Source organism: Magnolia sinica, chromosome 17, assembly GCF_029962835.1.
Source record: "Magnolia sinica isolate HGM2019 chromosome 17, MsV1, whole genome shotgun sequence".
Taxonomy (NCBI): Eukaryota; Viridiplantae; Streptophyta; class Magnoliopsida; order Magnoliales; family Magnoliaceae; genus Magnolia; species Magnolia sinica.
In genome coordinates this window covers 64,463,083-64,482,684 of record NC_080589.1, presented here as the reverse complement: position 1 = coordinate 64,482,684, position 19,602 = coordinate 64,463,083, and the positions used below count along the sequence as shown (strand labels likewise).

The 19,602-nt window shown below is 40.6% G+C and overlaps 1 protein-coding gene across 2 annotated transcripts; it reads left to right on the top strand.

Moving 5' to 3' along the window:
* Positions 1-268: 268 nt before the first annotated feature.
* On the top strand, positions 269-19,180 carry LOC131231712 (protein EIN4-like). Of its 2 annotated transcripts, none has more exons than XM_058228004.1 (2): positions 269-2,888; positions 18,389-19,180. In XM_058228004.1, exons 1-2 carry the CDS (start codon positions 1,155-1,157, stop codon positions 18,929-18,931), a joined length of 2,277 nt encoding a protein of 758 aa, XP_058083987.1. In that variant the 5' UTR covers positions 269-1,154; the 3' UTR covers positions 18,932-19,180. The 2 variants fall into 2 exon arrangements, with proteins under 2 accessions (XP_058083987.1, XP_058083985.1); XM_058228002.1 differs by having other exon boundaries at positions 18,386-19,180.
* The last annotated feature ends 422 nt before the right edge of the window (positions 19,181-19,602 follow it).

Below are 19,602 nucleotides of genomic sequence, written 5' to 3'. Positions count from 1 at the left end.
AACCCATTTAGATAGTGGGCGCACACTACGATTGAGCATGGACCTTAAGAGTCACATCAATCAGACAATCCTAACCGTCGGTGGGTCCATCTAAAAAGAAAAAAAAAACCGAAATTGATTCAAATTATTTAAAAAAGCTAATGCCTACAAGTACATAAGCTAATAGATCATCAGATTCATGAAATTTTCAGGCCATGGCCCACCTATGGTGGGCCCCACAACTTTACAATATAAGTTTGGTGTATGAAGGAGTACTCATATATATGTTCTCCCCTTTCTACACTCAAAAACCTCTCCTCTCCCTTTGCAGGCAGAGAAGAAGAAGAAAATGGAAGAAAAATCTGAGAATCCCAACGCCTCTCATCTCCTGCCATGAACGGCTGCTGCTTCTCCTGCGGAAAACCGGAATCCAAAACCGCCCTTTTGATTCTAGACCAGCTAAAATCCGGTTTCCGAGGCTGGTTTTGCTTCTGCTATTGGGTCTGGTTTTGGATCGAAGCGGGTATTTGTACGAAGTCGGCTGTTTCGTTTCCTGAAGCGGGAAGCGATTTTTTCCAAGACTGGGGTGTAAAGATCTGAACCGGGTTCGAGGGCGAGAAAAATACCTGGTTTTGGGATTTGGGTGATGGCGGTTTTGTAGGTACTCTTCTTCCTCTGCATTTCTGGTTCTGGTTTTGAGATTGCAGATTGGTGGTTTTCTGGTTTTTCTTTGAGTTATATACAAAACAGAAAACAAGAAGGAGAAAAAGAAGAAGAAGAGAAAAGAGTATAGAGGAAAAGGTTTTCGAGATTTTGGAAGATGGGGTTTTGGGATCTTTGATTCTTTTTTTTCTCCCTCTTTTTTCTTTTTTCCTTTTTTGGTGGGAGTCGTTGCTTTTGATGGGTTTTGGGTTCTTTTTATTTTGATTTTTTTGAAGGGTTTAGAGAATTTAGATTTTTGGTTGTCTTTCATCTTTGATTTTGGGAGTTGTTGTTGTTGTTGTTGTTATTTTATTTTATTTTATTTTATTTTGGGGGCATGTTTGGATTGATGTTTCTGTTGGATCTTGAATTCTGGTAATTTTGATTTTATTTTATTTTTTTTCCTTTTTGGGTGGGGTTTGGGTTGTATTGAAAATCCCATATAAATGGATTGAAGAAGCTCTTTTGATGCAATGTTAAGAAAATTTGTACATGGGCTGTTGATTTTCTCCCTTCTTCTATCTGTTTCTGCCGCCGTCACTGGCTACACCAACTGCAACTGTGACGACGATGGTCTTTGGGCCGTCGAGAGCATCCTGAAATGCCAGAAGGTCAGCGATCTGTTGATCGCGCTGGCCTACTTCTCGATCCCCATTGAGCTCGGGTACTTTGTCAGCTGCACGAATCTGCCGTTCAAATGGGTCCTCGGCCAGTTCATAGCATTCATCGTCCTCTGTGGGTTGACACACCTGTGCGCCGCGTGGGTCTACGAGCCGCATTCGTTCCACCTGATGCTGGCACTTACTGTCTTCAAGCTACTCACGGCGCTGGTTTCGTGTGCCACATCGATTACGCTCGTGACAATGATCCCTCTCCTGCTGCGGGTGATGGTGCGGGAGGTCTTCCTGAAGAAGAAGACCCGCGAGCTGGATCGGGAGGTTGGGATGATGAAGAAGCAGGAGGAGGCAAGCTGGCATGTCCGGATGCTGACACAGGAGATTCGGAAGTCACTCGATAGGCATACCATCTTGTACACCACCTTGGTGGAGATGTCAAAGACATTGGCCTTGCAGAACTGTGCTGTTTGGATGCCGAATGAGGAGCGGACGGAGATGAATCTTACCTATGAGTTGAAACAGAGGAGCGTGTCGAATCTCTCAATACCGATCAATGATCCGGACGTGCAGGAGATCAAGGGAAGCAAGGGAGTGAAGGTCCTGCGGCCGGACTCCGCACTAGGACTGGCGAGCAGTGGCGGGGATGCTGAGCCAGGGGCTGTGGCAGCGATCCGAATGCCGATGCTCAGGGTATCGAATTTCAAAGGTGGGACCCCAGAAGTGGTGCAGGCATGCTATGCGCTACTGGTTTTGGTGCTCCCAGGCGCTGATGCAAGAGCATGGAGCTTTCAGGAACTGGAGATCATTGAGGTGGTCGCTGATCAGGTTGCTGTTGCTCTCTCCCACGCTGCAGTTTTGGAGGAATCTCAGCTGATGAGGGAGAAGCTGGCGGAGCAGAACCGTGCGTTGCAGCAGGCCAGGAAAAATGCTATGATGGCAAGCCAAGCGAGGAACTCATTCCAAAAGGTTATGAGCCAAGGAATGAGGCGGCCAATGCACTCCATCTCTGGGTTGTTGTCGATGATCCAGCAAGAGAATCTGGGGCCCGATCAGAGGCTCATTGTTGATACGATGGTGAAAACGAGCAGTGTTGTCTCCACCTTGATAAATGATGTGATGGATATTTCAACAATGGATAATGGGAGGTTGTCCTTGGAGATGAGGTCCTTCCGGCTACATTCCATGATCAAGGAAGCAGCCTGCCTTGCAAAGTGCATGTGCGTTCGTGGGGGTTTTGGTTTTGGGGTTCAGATCGATAACACATTGCCAGATTTGGTGATTGGTGACGAAAAACGGATTTTTCAGGTGATACTGCATATGGTTGGGAATGTATTGAATGGGTGTGATGATGGAGGGTTTATGACATTTCGGGTCACCACCGAGAGCGAAAGTGGGTCCGGGCAAAATCAGAGGTGGGTCCCGTGGAGGCCGAACTCCTCTGCTGGATCTGCTCGCGTGAAGTTTGAAATCAGGATTAACAGTTCTCATGACGAGGCCTCAAACCCGTTGGTTGTACAGCTTCCAGGGAGACCTGTCAGTGATAGAATTGAGCAGGATCTCAGGTTCAGCATGTGCAAGAAGCTCGTGCAGGTAATTCACCAAACACTTGCTGCACGTTTCTCAATGTGACTGATTCACTGCCAGTGATTGTTTAGATATTGTTAAGAAACCATGTGAAATAACACCTCGTGGCTGAAGAAAATACTGGGTTTCCAACATGAGAACTGGTGGTTGATTTTCTACTTTCTATGACAACCTCAACAGTTCTACTAGGGCATGTTTGGATGCCCAATTGAATTGAACTGCAATAACTCAAGTGAAGCAAATCATTTTAATTCATAATGACATGCGAAATGCTAATTTGCCATTCTATTTTCAAGTTTGACTTGAAGCGATTGCATGGTTTTAAGACCCATCCGGTCAGATGTGACTTGTATGAGTCGACCGAATTTGTCACTACTTGATTTGCTTAGATACCATGAGTTGCCCTCCGAAGTTGCCCCTGACGCAGGCGAGTCGGATTGAATACACCCCCAACTCGGGGCTAGTTGTGACTCTACTCTAGACACAATAAGTGAAGCTGAGTCTCCAAGTCTAAAAACCATAAGCAATTGTAATGCTTTATGGTGGCTTGTCTGTTGAGGCGAACAGAGTGATGCAAAACCCACATTGGTGTTTTCCTCTTTCTTGAACTGAGTTATTGCAATTCATTTAGGGTGCATTTGGATGTCTGCCACAATCGTTGTGGGACGGATACCTTTCTGCCCAAACCAATGGTGGAAAGGGTAGAAAGAATGTGGGAAGAATGCGTATCTGGAAATTCATGCTGCCTCAAATTTTGAGTGGGATGTTTCCTTATTTGTTTCTGCAAATATCCATGCTGCCCAATGATTGTGCGGACATCCAAACACAGCCATGGCCAGTATGTTGAAAAATAATTGCGTGCTTTGCGATTATTATAATATGATATTACAGCTCTAAGATCATTCGGAGTCTACATTGATCAGATTTGGTGCTCTTCTTTTTAGTTTGTTTGGTTTATGAAGTTTTAATCTGCATATCAGTTTACAGAATCTGTAATTCATCATCGCCATCAAAGCCTTATCCCAATGAATTGGGGTCGTCTGCATGAATCCCTGTCTGCCATTCTACTTTATGAATGGCCAAACCTTCAGTTAAATCATAGGTCATCAAGTCTCTTCTTACTACCTCCATTCACATCCTTTTGGGCTTTCCACTTGCCCTTTTAGAGCCTCAACTTGTACTCACTCACTCCTAACCAGTGCTTCTTGGTCTCTGTTGCACATGACCAAACCATCTTAGTCTACTTCCCCTCATCTTATTACCTATTGCTGCTACTTGTAAGTTCCCTTGAATGCATTCATTTCTAAATCTATCCTTTCTCGTCTTGCCACTCATCCATCTCAACATTCTCATATCAAATCAGTGCCACTCATCCTACGAACTGTTACCTTAACTGCCCAACATTCTGTCCCATAAAGCATAGCTTGTCTTTACAGCTATCCTATAAATTTCCTTTTCCGTTCGATTGCTACATGATAATCGCATAAAACTCCAGAAACGCATCTCCATTAATTCCACCCAGCTTGACTTCTATGGAAACATCCTTCTCAATCTCTCCACCCTCGTGAATTAGAGAATCTGTAATTGAGTATTGATAGTTGGAACTGTTTGTTTTGTCGTCAAGAACATGCTGTGCTTGGTCCCTTTAATACAATAATTCCCTATGTCACTCACAGACGTTAGTAAATCAAGCAATCTTGTTTGAGGTTTGCTCGAATACATCTTGATATATCCCAATATGATACTTAAGGATTTAGGCTTTGAATCCAGGTCATCTTACAATCATCTAAACTCTTTATATGATGAGTCTCACTTTGTATAGTGGAAATACAGCAAATAAAAGCTCTCAATTGGATTATGTTAACCCTTTGATAATTTGTCTCTTTTGCTTTGAATATGAATGGTCATGATAACCTTTTTAGAATCGATCGGTTGAAATATTCAACCTAAGAGGCTTTTTTGTGCATCTTCCATACAAGGGGAACCCTATCAAATAAAAGGTTTGCATCATTGAGAAATGCCTAAATCTAACATATGGAATCCCCATGTATCTTAATTTATTTGAGCAAAGCTCATCTTGTTTTCGTAACAATAAATTGCTCAGTGGTAAACACTGTGTGGTGTTTCCAATTTGTGGTCATGGGTTTAAAAACCCGTGTGTGTGTGTGTGGGGGGGGCTTGTTGGTGTTTGCCGAAGCGTCTTTGTTCTTTTATTTTATAATTCACCTTCTCAACAATCAAAATGGTTGTTTCAGCTGTCATATTAGAGTAGCTTTTTGTAATTGCTAGACCCTCTTTGAATCTCCAAAATGCGCCATTTGTTCTTTAAAAAGGAAAGAAGAAGTGACAAACAATTGTCGTTGGAAATGTTGCTCTCTTATTGAGAACCGGTTACCTACAAGCAACTGCACCTACCATCTTTCCCTTGAACATGTTGAAAACAGGAGGCCCACCATGAAGATCACCTGGCACAAAAATCAGGCTGGCCATCTCATTAGATGGACCACGCTGTTGGAACCAATGGATAACCACGGTCACACTCAACCATGCTAACCTATAACAGTATAATACAGGACGAATGAGCCGATGCAACTCTCTAAAGGGGCTAAAAAATTATTGGTAAATTTCTAAAAATGCGAGGACGGCAAATATGTATTCGTTTTTGGTTTTCAACATGTATCTGATGGTGTAATTGGCAATTCTTTACTAGGACTTGTCCATTGGGTATATCAGCTTGACCTGTTGAAAGTCAACTAGGTAAGCTTAATTGAACACAAATCAATCAGGGGTGTTGCATATAAGTACAACAAAAAAAGATGGAAAAATGAAAAAAAAAAGTGATGGGTTATTTCATCCAATATTTCCAGAGTGGTCCACTCCGCTTCAATTCATCAAATCGCACTCAAATTTTATGTTTTGATCCTCAAAATAGGTATAGATCTAGTTTAAAATTAGTTTATAAGCTTCCTTAATGGTTGAAATAAATAAAGAAGTGAAAAAACAAGAGAAATTTTGAAAACAAAAAAACTTGTATAATGGACCCTTTATGGCCATACTAGGCTAGACTAGTCATATAAGCGCTATGTTGCTGATACAACTCTTTTTTTTTTCTTTTCTCCATAACAAACCTATTTACTATTGTATCAGGTGACCGAGTTGATTGTTTCCTTTACTTAACGGCCGTCGTAACATAGCTATTTTTTAATGCTATGTACTCAACATACTAGTGTGGCCCACATTATGAGTGCTTCAAGAAGGTTGATCTTCATGGTGGGGCCATTTTCATGGCACATATGATGCAAGACAACTAACCACTTGCTTTAAAGCTTGAATTGATAGAGCATGGCGAATCAATCCCTTTATCTCATAGCCTAGGCCCCACTTCACATGGGTCAGGCCCTTGACCGAACCCCCCTCATGAGCCCTACTTCACATGGGTCTCGCCTCACACGGACCGCACACCCCGAGCGTGCCCCTGTTTCGCACAGGCTACCCTACTCAAGGTCGGTGTGAAAATGCCACTGCAGGCCTAGGTGATCAACTCTCTTTCACATTTTGCTGGAACCAATGGTTATGTTCTTTGGGTAGCTAGATGGTATTTTGATGCAGACATGCTTATTCATATTGGAATCAAGGTGTTTCGTATCCATTACGATACAGGTTGTAAAGGCTGAAGCATATTGGTAACAATCGTGACTGTAACGTGATACGCAGGTGAAATGGGGCAATTGTTTTTTTTTTTTTTTGGGACCATATCGGCCGTTACAAGAGCCGTAACGGGGCATAACGACCGTTACCCCTGTAACAGTCGAAAAATGACCATTTTTTTTCCTATTTAAATCTCTCCTCATTTTTTTCACTTTTCTCATTCAAAAAACTTTCCTAGATCATTCTACAACAAATTTCGACCACTCTTACTATTTTTTAGGATTAAAAGCAAAGATTGAAGCGATTTGAGAGAATAGAAGATTGATGGCAATCTTTTCAAAAAATCAAAGAAAGTAGTATTTATGCCTCTCTCTCTCTCTCTCTCTCTCTCTCTCTCTCTCTCTCTCTCTCTTCTTTTCTGGTTTCTTGTTCCGATGCTTGATTGTGATGTATAAATGTTAGAGATACATAATCATGTTCATAAATTCACCAGACAACCACATACAACACTCTTACCAAAGAATAAACTATTGCGCTACCATAAATATGTTCAAAACAAAAAAATAAATATATGTTTGGAATATTTACATTATTCTGAATTTTCTACATATTTTTTCAAATTTTTTCAAGCAAAAATAACTAAATAAATCACATTGCGGGTGTTGTAACGGTTGTTATGCCTCCATGTTAGTAATGGTGGTGACCGTTACAATCATCGTTACCGATACGGAACACCTTGATTGGAATAGTCATCCAGAAAAGAAGAAAAAATGAAGTGAAACCGTCATTGTTGATTGGGGTGCAACTCGGGCGGGTTGGGTAGAGGGTCAACCCGACTTGACCCGCATTCCAACCCAAGATGCCCAACCCAAATTCCTCTATACTTAACCCTAAGCCAACCCAACCCAAATACGTGTGATTATTCCCAACTCACCTAATAAGAACTGAATTTGCTCAACCCAAACCCAACCCAATTTTGAATGGGGTTGGAGTTTCTAACTCAAGCCAAGGACCCTAATAACCCGACGGAATCCAACCTAAATTCTGGTTGGGTCAGTTAGGTTCATGTTTGCAACCCTAATTGTTGGAGATGCTTGCTTTTCTTTTTCTCCTAGAACCAATAGCCATTTCTGTTTTGTGGGCTGTTAGTTGGGATTCTAATATAAAACTCAAACAGTCTCGATCTTCTACATTCTCCCTTTGGGCTTATGACAATAGTATATCCAAGCGGTTAGATATATTGAAAAAGATCATAAACAATGTTGTCAAAATCGTGTGATTTGTGTCGTATCGTACCATTGTATGATACAAATTGTATGATTGAATCACAAATCAGGATGAATCGTACAATTCGATTATCTACGCAGAAAACTGGCAGCGACCGGTAGAAAATCTGTTTTTTTTTTTTTTTAATGCAATTTTTTTAGGGCTTTTTCTTTTAAAAGTTATTGGGCCCCACCCTCTTTAGAATAACATATATTTTGTAACTTTTGAGAGATTTTGGGGACTTTTGGAGCTTGTGGGCCATAGGAAACCTAGAGAAAGAAATCAACATATCTTTTTTGTCGCTCAACGGAATCGAATGCCGTTTATTGCATTCGATTTCTTTGTTAAAATAGGTAAGAGTGCATGGAAAATATTCAGTTATTCATTTCTATTTTATTTCTTTCATATATTGGTGAAAATAAGGGTTTTTCAGAAAAGAATAATAGAATATTTTGATTTTTTCAAAATTTTTCAGTTTTTTTCAGTTCTTTTTTAGGGCTTTTATGTTTAGAGAATACATATACATTATACTACTAGGGATTTTCAGTTATTTCCTTTTTGAATTATAGAAACAAGTGAATAGAGAATACATATACATTATCTTGTTATACATGTAAACGGGAATGAGGAAAATGTTATTTTTTGAATCATATAGAAAACTTGCATTTACGTGGGATGGGAAAAGGAGTTATTTTTTTTACTTAATTATGACAACACATGATCCCAAATTATTTTTTTTCTGGCATGGCTTTGGATTGCTACTGTAAATAATCAAACCTCAGCACCAAGGCAACCAATTTCCTAACCAGTTGGTTTTTAGTGTCCAATCAGTGACCTACCAGTGGAAATAGGAAAAGATAATGGTTATGTTCAACATTGAACTGGAGAAGGTCCGCCAGTTGAATGGAGGGGTTTGTCCTCTCTGTATGATTTGCATACAGTGGTCCACTCATGATGGGACCTGCCAAATGAATGGTCTGGATCATGGACCGTGGAGCCAGTAGTAGCCAATGGTCTAATTTTGAGTGCAGTGAACCAAAAATAAGGGAATTATTTGACTGTGCTCGGATTACATTTTCCCAAGGATGATTAGGATAGATGCAGAATGTTTAATTGATTTTTTCGTAAATTTCGTGTGAGTATCTGAGCTATCAATATAAGTTAGTTACAAAGCATTCAATATCCACAATTGCTGTCCTATGCATGGAATCCAAACTTTTCATCTAGTGGGTCAAATCATCTAAAGGTATACCACAAAAGTCACACTGGCCGTTGTGGAAAGATACACTAACAAGGCATGGTCAAGACAACTGGCATTGATGGAGAACGAAGTTGTTGGGTGTAGGATTTTAGAAGTGTAGAGTCCCTACAAACCATTAAAAATGATTACTTGTCTAGCCCCAAGTTTTAAGCAAACATAACCAATTAACAAAGTTTGACTTAAACTAGGACTTACAATGTACCCTCAACACACTAACTCATAATTAGATTCCTAAGATAACTTAGAAACCACTAACAACCAAAGCTCCCACTGTATAACTTAGAAACCACCAACAACCAAAACTTCCACTGTCTAACTTAGAAACCACTAACAACCAAAGCTCCCACTCTGACTTGACAATGTATTCTCAACGCTCCCTACTATTGTCAAGTCACACCTTTATTCCCAAGCTTCACTTGAAGACATCAGGCTTGTCTGCACTAAAGAGCTTTGGTGAAAAAGCCTCTTACTGGTCACTTGAGATTTTAGCCACAAGATTGAATGTTTCAGTGTAGGCCTTCTTGTAGCTTTAAGAGACCTTTTCGCACTCCACTTCACCAGTAGCTTTTCAGCTGATTTTATAAATCCACTTGCACATTGCAATCAATGGCTTTCTTCCTCGTGATATATCAACTAGGCCCATGTTCATTCTTTTTCAATGCATTCATTTCTTCATTCATGGCCTGTTGCCATTGAGGATCACAAACTGTTTTTTTTTTTCTTTTACAAATACACTCACACCCCACACACACCCACACACTCACACGACAGTGGTTTTTCACCACAACGGGTATTCAAACCCATGACCTCGTGTTGAAACTCTTGTGAGTCTACCACTGAGGCATGAGTAAGGACCCAGGATCAGAAACTGCTTATTCAAGGGTATTTGACTTGTACCAATGCATGCATAGTTCATATAATCTGCAAGTATTTTAACAGGAGAGATTTCACGGCAGGATATCTTCGTGCTTAATCATCGTTTAATAGGAAACAATCTCCTTCTCCTTAAGACTTTCCAATGATAATTTTTCTGCCAACTTGGATGGCTGTGGAGTGGAAGGTTCTGTATCTGGCCCTTCATCTGATGTAGGCATTGAAGGCACCATTTCACAATCAGAAGCTTGGTTTCATTGTGATTTCAGCTCTTGTAGATACGATGTACTGGATCATAACATCGACAAGCTTTTCTCTGAGATAAATATCCAAAGAAAAAAACCTACAACCTTCTCACTAAACTTTTCATAATTTTTATCGCTGAGATTCACATGTAGATGCGTCAAATCAGTCTTCTCCTTCTATAGAATTTTGATGTTGAACCTTTATACCCGGTTGCAACGACATACAATTTATCAAGCATATTGCGGCATATGATTTATCTGTATATTGCGGTATGCACGGCTTTGACCTAATTAGTGCTTGGCAAAAATTTTGTATTTCATTATAGCCCGAATAACAACTATGTGAAGATTCTTCTTCTTAGTAATATTCTTTTGCTGAGATGTTCTTAAGCGTGTCAATTGCCTTTTGATTCCATGTGATTTTAAAAAAGCATTGGAATCATGAGAAGTATATCATTCACCATGATTAATTTGTAGAGTTTTTATCTTCTGATTTAATTTAAAATTCTTTCAAGTATTTTCATATGTCAAAATTTTAGGCTAAAAAGTAAATCCAAGTACTATGTGAATATTCATCAATGAAAGATACGTAGTATCTTATTCTTGTTTGTAAGTGCAGTTGGTCCCCATAACTCAGTGGGTGACTGGCTGTTGTGACAGACTTCATGGAAGGATGTTGTGTCACCTTCACAACTAAACATGCTTCATACACATGATTTCTGTCATACTTCATAACCAGCATTCCATGATAAACCTCTTCCCATACATGTTTCTAACCCTGTAAAGGTTGTGGTGATCCAACCTCTTATGCAACAATTGGCAACTTCCAATGGAAAATCTCTCAAGTAGTAAACAATTTCATTTTAAGTGCATATGGACGATTTTCTTTGCCCAAGCGATGATCCAGCATCATCATTCAATAACATTTCACATTATCATCAAATATAACATTGTAGACTTGATCTACAAGTCCCCTCATGTATGAGATTTTTCCATAGCTTTGGAGCATGCAAGACATTCAAGTGATGCTTAACCTTTTTATTTGAATTATATACGCTCACATTTTCTTTAATTTCAACTTCAAGAGGTTATTCTTAGTGATAACACCCCATGTATTCAATGCCGGCTCTTTATTAGTGAAAAGATCTTCCCTGGGTGTCATATGGATTTGCACCCTGAATCTATAAACCACCTGTCTATGCTTGGTTTTGAAAATTACATCACAAAAAGCCTCATTTGTCTTCTCATTACCATCTTTTTGCTTGCTTCCACAATGTAGTTGCCTCCCCTACACGCACTCACACACACAACCTCACTCAATCACTTCTCTAATCTGCGCTGAGGATTACTTGTTTGATACTTACTTTTAAACAAACCCAACCAGGGATCTAACTTGGGTTCAGGTCAACCCGAACCCAATTGACCCAATCCGAGTATGTGTAAGATTGTCAAGGTCCTTGAGTTGGATTCGGGTTGGAAAATGCCAACCCACTTTGATTTTGTGTTGGGTTCGGGTTAGTTCGTTTTGGGAATAATCACATGTATTTGAGTTGGGTTCAGGTTGGGCACCTTGGGTTGGAATTCGGATCGGGTTGGGTTGGGGGCAACGATTTAAATATTGATAGTATATCGGCCAATACTATCAATATCTCATGTGGTTGATACATGCGAGACATTGGGATATGTATCAGTGATACATTGCAATATTCCCCTACGAAAAAATCACAAAAAACCTCATAGAATCTAGTTCTCGTAAATATATTTGGGGGAATCTAGTTTTATACCTAGATTATATGATTTATGAATTATATAAACTCATTTTGGCTTCCGTTTCATCAAATGCATATTTTAGGATCGTATACAAAGGAAATATGTTGTGCATACTTGTTTTTTGTGATTTTTTGAATTCTTAGTGTATAATCATGTCTCTTTCAACGTATCCTAAAGTTTTATTGAAATTTTCCATCATTTCCCAATGTTTCCCTCAAACAATGATATGTTCCCCAATACATACGATATTTCCCATGCGATGCTGATATGCTTCTATATCCCAAGGGTGCGATATGTGCATCGATACCAATATTTAAATCATTGGTTGCGTGTGGATCCTCTTGAAGTTGGGCCAAGCTATTCAATAACAATAACAGTGGCTGTAATTTCCACCATAATTACCATTACAATATGAGCCGGAACGGCTTCTATGGTCCCCATAACGGCGGTTATGGCCAATTTTTTTATTTTTATTTAAAAAAAAAAAAAAAAAAAAACTCTATTTGCCCCATAACAGCCCTTTTTGTTTTTGGAATGGTTGTTATGGCCCTGTAACGCGTAACAGTTCCCATTAGTACCATTACATAACCATTTTTTAATACCTTAGGTTGAGCTGAGCTCGGGTTGACCCTTCAACCCAACCAAACCTGCCCATGTTGCAACCTTAAACCTAACCAACACAATTTTGACATAGACTATGACTTGCTATGTACTTTGAACCTTAGTTGCAGGATCCTTCTATGTGCTGCACCAACTTTGAATCACACTTCGGACTTGCACTCCTGCTCCTACTTTCCTAGCGTTTCATGCTCAATAACATTTTGAAAAAGATGATTTCCTGCTCTCACACCCAAATCCATTGCCCCTTGGCTTCATGCTTCAACAAACACTCTAATTCAATTCCTAATGTAACTTAGAATCCAAGTTAACTAGCAACAAAAACTCCCACTATCAACAGCCTTGTGATCGTAGCCAGTAGCCACTGATTGTAGGTCTCATGTGAATGAGAAATTGGCAGTTGGAAGAAGTCCAACTGGGGCAGAAGTCTCCACTTAGGATCGCCTCGTATGGATTTTGCCAAATGGCCTATTCACATACAATACATGATATGAATGACAGAGATCGAACTGTTTGGAATTCTGGCTTCATGACTAGATCCGAAAGGTATATTGCATTTATATATATACAATTAGGATATTGTTGGTTACAAGAGATTTGAATTTACAAACAAAGAGGGAAATAACAACATAACAACAACCCTAACAAACATTTGATTTCAAATTTAAAATACAAAAGAGAGACTGTAGATCAGGTTTGTTAAGGTTGTTGGAGAAGATCAAGGGATTTGACCGTCTTTATCAGTGATCTCAGTCAAAGTTACGGATGTTTTCTGCTTAACATCCCCCCACAAGCTGGGGGGATACACCTGTAGCTTTTCTCTAAGAAGACAAAACCGAGTTAAACTTAACCCCTTAGTGAACACATCAGCAAGCTGGTCTTGTGTGGAAAGGAATTGAAGGGAAATGTCCTTGTTAGCAACATTCTCCCAAATGAAATGAAAATCCATCTCAATGTGCTTAGTTCTGGTGTGAAAAACAAGATTGGAAGCCAAGGCTAAAGCACCAATGTTATCACACCAGAGAATAGGAGCAGCAAGCGGAATGCAAAGAGCTTGCAGGAGCATCCGTATCCAATACAACTCAGCAATGGCAAAGGCAAGAGCTCAGTACTTAGCTTCAATACTAGACCGAGCCACCACAGGTTGTTTCTTAGCTGACCAAGACACCAAGCATAAGCCAAGGAAAATACCATAGCCTGTAGTTGATCAACGATCATCAGGATTCCCTGCCCAGTCAGAATCACAAAAGGCCTGAAGAGACAGAGGACCTTTTGTGTATCATAAGCCATGATGAATAGTCTCCTTAAGATATCTTAGTACTCTTTTGGCTGCAGACCAATGAGAGGAAGTGGGACAGTGTATAAATTGGCAGAGTTGGTTGACAGAGAATGAGATGTTTGGACAGGTGAGGGTGCAGTATTGCAATGCCCCAACCGTTTGCCTATATTCTGTCACTTGATCAGCGATAAGTGGCTCACCACTAATAAGGGACAGCCGAAGTCCTGATGAACGTGGTGAGGGAAAAGGTTTAGCTCTTGCCATTCTAGTGCGATGGAGAAGATCATTAATATATTTAGTCTGCTTAAAGTGTAAACCAGAAGAGTCCCTGTGAGCTTGAATGCTAAGAAAGAAATGCAAGTCACCAAGGTTCTTCATCTTAAACCGAAGCTGGAGCTGACTGATGAGGGAAGAAATCATGGCCTGATGTGTCCCGGTCACTAAGATGTCATCAACATAAATGAGAAAGAACAAATGAACATCATCGTTGTGATAAACAAACAAAGAGGAATCCATAATGGATGAGGTAAAACCAAACTCCAAGAGTGACTGAGATAGTTTCATAAACCACGCCCGAGGAGCCTGTTTCAGGCCATAAAGCGATTTCTTAAGTCTGCAGACATAATCAGGAAATTTTGAGTTAACAAAACCTTTAGGCTGCTCCATATATACTTCCTCCTGTAACACTCCATGTAAGAAAGCATTAGAAACATCTAGCTGAGTGATAGTCCAGTCAAATTGAATGGCAAGAGTAAGAACAATCCGAATAGTTGTAGGCTTGATGACTGGACTAAAAGTCTCAGTATAGTCTATGTCACTTTCTTGTTGATAGCCAATAGCTATCAGCCTTGCCTTAAATCGATCAGCCTCACCTGTTGAGGTTTGTTTCACCTTGTAAACCCACTTGTTATCAATAACAGTATGGTCAACAGGTCCAAGACAGAGAACCCAGGTTTTATTGGCCATCAAAGCATCATACTCCTCTTGCATGGCATGACACCAAGCCGGATCAAGAGATGCTTGTTTGTAAGAACTAGGTTCAAGAGGTACCATAGTACTGGTTAGAGCAATAGATGGGTGTTTAGTGGAGTGGAAGGAGGTGAAATGTTTGGGATCTAGTGGTCATAGGATGCAATTTTGGAGGTTTGAGTGTTTATAGGAGGTGAGGAAGGTATGCTAGGTGCAGGGGTAGCTGAAATGGACAAAGGAATAGATTAAGATGGAGGGTCAGAAGTGGATATATTGGTAGGAGGAGAATCTGATTCGGTAGAGGAAGGTGTTTCAGTGATTGTAGGAGAAGGATTAGGATGTGAAAAAATAGGAGGAGAATGAGATAAATCAAAATTTGAAATAAAAGGAATGAGAGGAGATATACCTATCGAGGAAGGCATGATGTTAGAGGTAGAGATGGATTGCACTTCTTCAGCTGCAGAAAACTTAGATTTATTAAACACAACATGCCGAGGCACATATATCCTGTGAGAAGAAGGATCGAGACACCTGTACCCTTTTTGATTGGAGTTGTAACCTAGGAAAATACACCTCTTCGTTCTGAACATCAGTTTGTTAGAGGAGTAAGGCTGTAGGAGAGGATAACATGCACATTGCACAACCAAAAGATCGCAAGGCTAAATAATTAGGATCTGTACCAAACAGCTTAGAATAATGAGTTTGATTATCAAGAATAGCTGTAGGTAGCCGATTAATGAGAAAAATGGCTGTGAGAAAAGCATCAACCCAATAAGTAGTAGATAAGTGAGATTGAGCCAACAAAGATAACCCCATTTCTGTGACGTGTCTATGTTTTCTCTCGGCCACTCCATTCTGTTGAGGTGTGTGTGGACAAGTGACTCTATGATGGATCCTATTGTTTTAAAAGAACAATTGAAAGTGTTTGAACATGTATTCCCCACCTCCATCAGTTTGAAGTTGCTTAATTTTGCAAGACAATTGATTCTCAATTAGGAGTTTAAATTTACCAAAGCAAACATACACATCTGATTTGTTATGAATGGGATAAGGCCAAGAATAACGAGAAAAATCATCAATAAATATAACATAATAACGACAACCACCAAGAGATTAGGTGGAACAAGACCACACATCAGAATGAATAAGCTCAAGAGGAGAGCTAGAAGTTCGCATAGAATTAGACAAAGGAAGTTGTTTACTTTTGCCAAATTGGCAAGGTTCACAAACATCAAAATTATTTAAAGAACCAACAAAAGGAAGAGAGTGTTTGTTCAACAAAACGATACAACTGAATTGGAAGTATGCCCTAATCTAGAATGCCAAACTGAAACAGGTGCTTTAACTCCTACAATGGCTGTCATAGCAAGCAGCTTATTGAGATCTAAATTCTGCAACTTAAGAGGATAGAGTCCACCACTACTCTTGCCTTCCAGTAATGTTTGCCCCGTATGATTGTCCTTAACAAAATAGTGAGTTCCAGTGAGTATAAAGAAGTAATGGTTATTTAGACAATTGATTGATGGAAAGTAAATTTGCACAAACTTGAGGACAATGAAGAACACGATCTAGTTTAAGTTTGGAAGTAGGAGTGTGAAAAATGGTAGAACTAGTGTTATGTATACTCAAACCTTGTCCATTACTAACAACAACATTCTCTTGACCAGTGTAAGGTTGATGGAGTGTCATCTGCTCAAGATTGGTCGTGATGTGCTGATTAGCTCCACTGTCAGCAAACCAGGTCTCTCCACCTTCTTGTGTGGGTGTGCAACCATTGCAGCTAGTTGAGCTGGAGGATGTCGGCCTTGGTAAGCATAATCCATGCGGTGGAAGCAGTCAAGAGCTCTATGATTAAACTTGTCGCAGATCTGACAGGGTGATCTGGGGGTATTGAATGGCTGCTGTTGTTGCTGATTGGGTTTTGGAAACTGATAAGGCTGCTGGTTGGATTGTTTAGGAGGAGCTGGAGAGTGGTAAGGTGTTTGCAATGAGGGTTGGTTTGATTTTCCAAGATATTTGGGCTTGCGGTTAAATGTTTGAGTGAAGTTTTGGTGCTAGGAATTTTGATTGGAGCGTGGAGGAAAGTTGTTCTACTGGGAATTTTGATGCTGAGGTTTTCAGGCAAAGAATGCATAGTTATTGGTGTCAGGTGAAATGGTTTTGAGTTGGTGCTCAAGTAAGAGTTCATTGGATAGTAGTTCAGCTTGAAAATCTTCAAAAGAGATGGTTCTATCTCGGGAAGCAATAGAAAGAGATGTGATAAAAGGAAGGAAAGAAGGATTCAAACCAGAGACAATATAATTAATTAGATCATCATCATCAATGTGTTTCCTGGCTGCACCAAGTTTTGCCACAATCTCCTTTGCATTATCTAGATAGGTGGAGCAGTTTCTAGAGCCTTGAGATAGGGACTGAAGTCTTCTCTTCAGATGGTCAATTCGAGATTTGGACTGAGAGGCAAACTTGTTGGATAAAGTAGTCCAAGCAGCCTTTGCAGAAGTGATGCCATAAACCGAGGGTGCCACCTTATGAGAAAGAGTGGCATTAATCCAACCAAGAACAAACTGATCCTTTTTGTGCCATAAAAGAAAAGCTGGATTGAGATTAGAGGTCTGTCTTCCCTGATCATTTGAGAAGAACTTATCTGGGCATAGTTCTGAACCATCCACGATGCCCATCAAATCATTACTTTTGAGTACAGGAACAATTTGTGATAATCACATGAGATAATTCTCCCCATCAAGCTTAGCCGAAACAAGTTGACTAAGAGGTTAGGAGCAACAAAAGCAACAACATGAGAGTTTGAAGAAGAGGAAGCCATGAGGATAGGATAAGAGAAAATATATGAATCAGACGTGAGTCAAGCGCTCTGATAGCATGACAGAGATTGAACTGTTTGAAATTCTGGCTTCATGACCAGATCCGAGAGGTATATTGCATATATATATACACTTAGGATATTGGAGGTTACAAGAGATTTGAATTTACAAACAAAGAGGGAAATAGCAATATAATAACAACCCTAACAAACATTTGATTTGAAATTTAAAATACAAAAGAGAGATTGTAGATCAGGTTTGTTAAGGTTGTTGGAGAAGATCAAGGGATTTGACTATCTTTATCAGTGATCTCAGTCAAAGTTACGGATGTTTTCTGCTTAACAATGAACGGTGGATATTGTGCATGCATGCCACGTGTGTGGAGATTGAGTGCTTGGAAATTAACTTACATATTATCATTTACCATTGGACGCTTTATCAAATTTCGTTATAAAATGCCAAGTTAGCAACTGTGTAGAATATCCAAGCTGCATATCAGGTGGGACCCACTGTGGATCATCTGGCCAAAAACATCAGGCCTGTTAAGGCCACATGTGTATCGAAAGGATGGACATATTTTCTAAACTGTTCATTGTTTTTGTGCAAGTATGGCCTATGTGATAGCATGACCGCCTGGATCTTTTGCTCAGATGATTCAAGCAGTGGGTCACACTTGATGAGCAGATTGGATACTTCACACCCATATGATTTCTTAAATTTATTAGCCCTAATCTCTCTCTCTCTCCCTCCATCAGCAGATGATGCAAGGGAACATCTGGGTGGTTCCAAACTCTCGAGGCCTTGCAGAGAGCATGACACTCGTCCTCAGATTCCAACCCCCAGCAAGAGGCCATGAGCCAGGAGGATCCTCAGACCATCCACCTTCCTACTCCCTCTTCAGAGGCCTTAAAATCCTAGTGGCTGATGACGACGATGTTAACCGGTCCGTCACCCGCAAGCTGCTCGAGAAGCTGGGTTGCCATGTCTCCGCTGTTGCATCTGGGTTTGATTGCCTGAGCGCGATTGCTGTTGCCGGGGCCCCATTCCAGGTTGTCCTCCTGGACCTCCACATGCCCGAGATGGATGGCTTCGAGGTTGCAATGAGAATCCGCAAGTACCGGAGCGGGAGCTGGCCACTGATTGTGGCCCTGACTGCGAGCACGGACGATGATGTGTGGGAGCGGTGCCTGCAGATCGGGATGAATGGGATCATCCGGAAACCTGTTTTGCTCCAAGGGATGAGGGACGAGCTTCGGAGGGTCCTACTACAGGCGAGCCAAGGCGTCGGAGGAGGATCCTAGACTTGCAGAGCAAGAAATGCTGCGCCACATGATTCTTTTCTACTGCCGTTGCGAGGTCGGACGGACAAAAACCAACAGTAATCATCGCATCCCATCCTTGTGAGGTCGGTCGGACAAAAACCAACGGTAATCATCGCATCCCCTCCTTGTGTATCAATCAGCCAGATTTCGGCATATAGATGTTACACACAATCGTTTTCACAACCAAAATCGTATACAAATGAAAAATCAGTTCTTGCTTTTGATTCATCGTAGATTTTTTTTTTTTTGACTCACATGAACCGCATATCCCATTTGGGTATCACTGCATTTGCATATTGAGATCAAAGGCCATTGGATGAAGTTTAGTGAGCCAGTGCAATTCTACTTGCTTAACTTGCTTATGTGACAATGTATAGCGTATCCATACGATGCAGACAGTGGGCCGTGCCACGAAGATCACCTGGCACAAGGTTCACGCTGGTCCGCTCAATATGTGGGCCACACTATCAGGAACAACGACACCCGAATGGCATGAATCAACATACAGTTTTGGCCCATCTAATGAATGGGTCGGCCTGATTTTGAGACTGAGTGATCTTCATGGTGGGGCCCACAGATTAGTAAATTTGTTTTGTTAAGGAATCTGCAGTTTGGCCCCCCTTTGGATGGGTGGGGGTTTTGGATGGGGA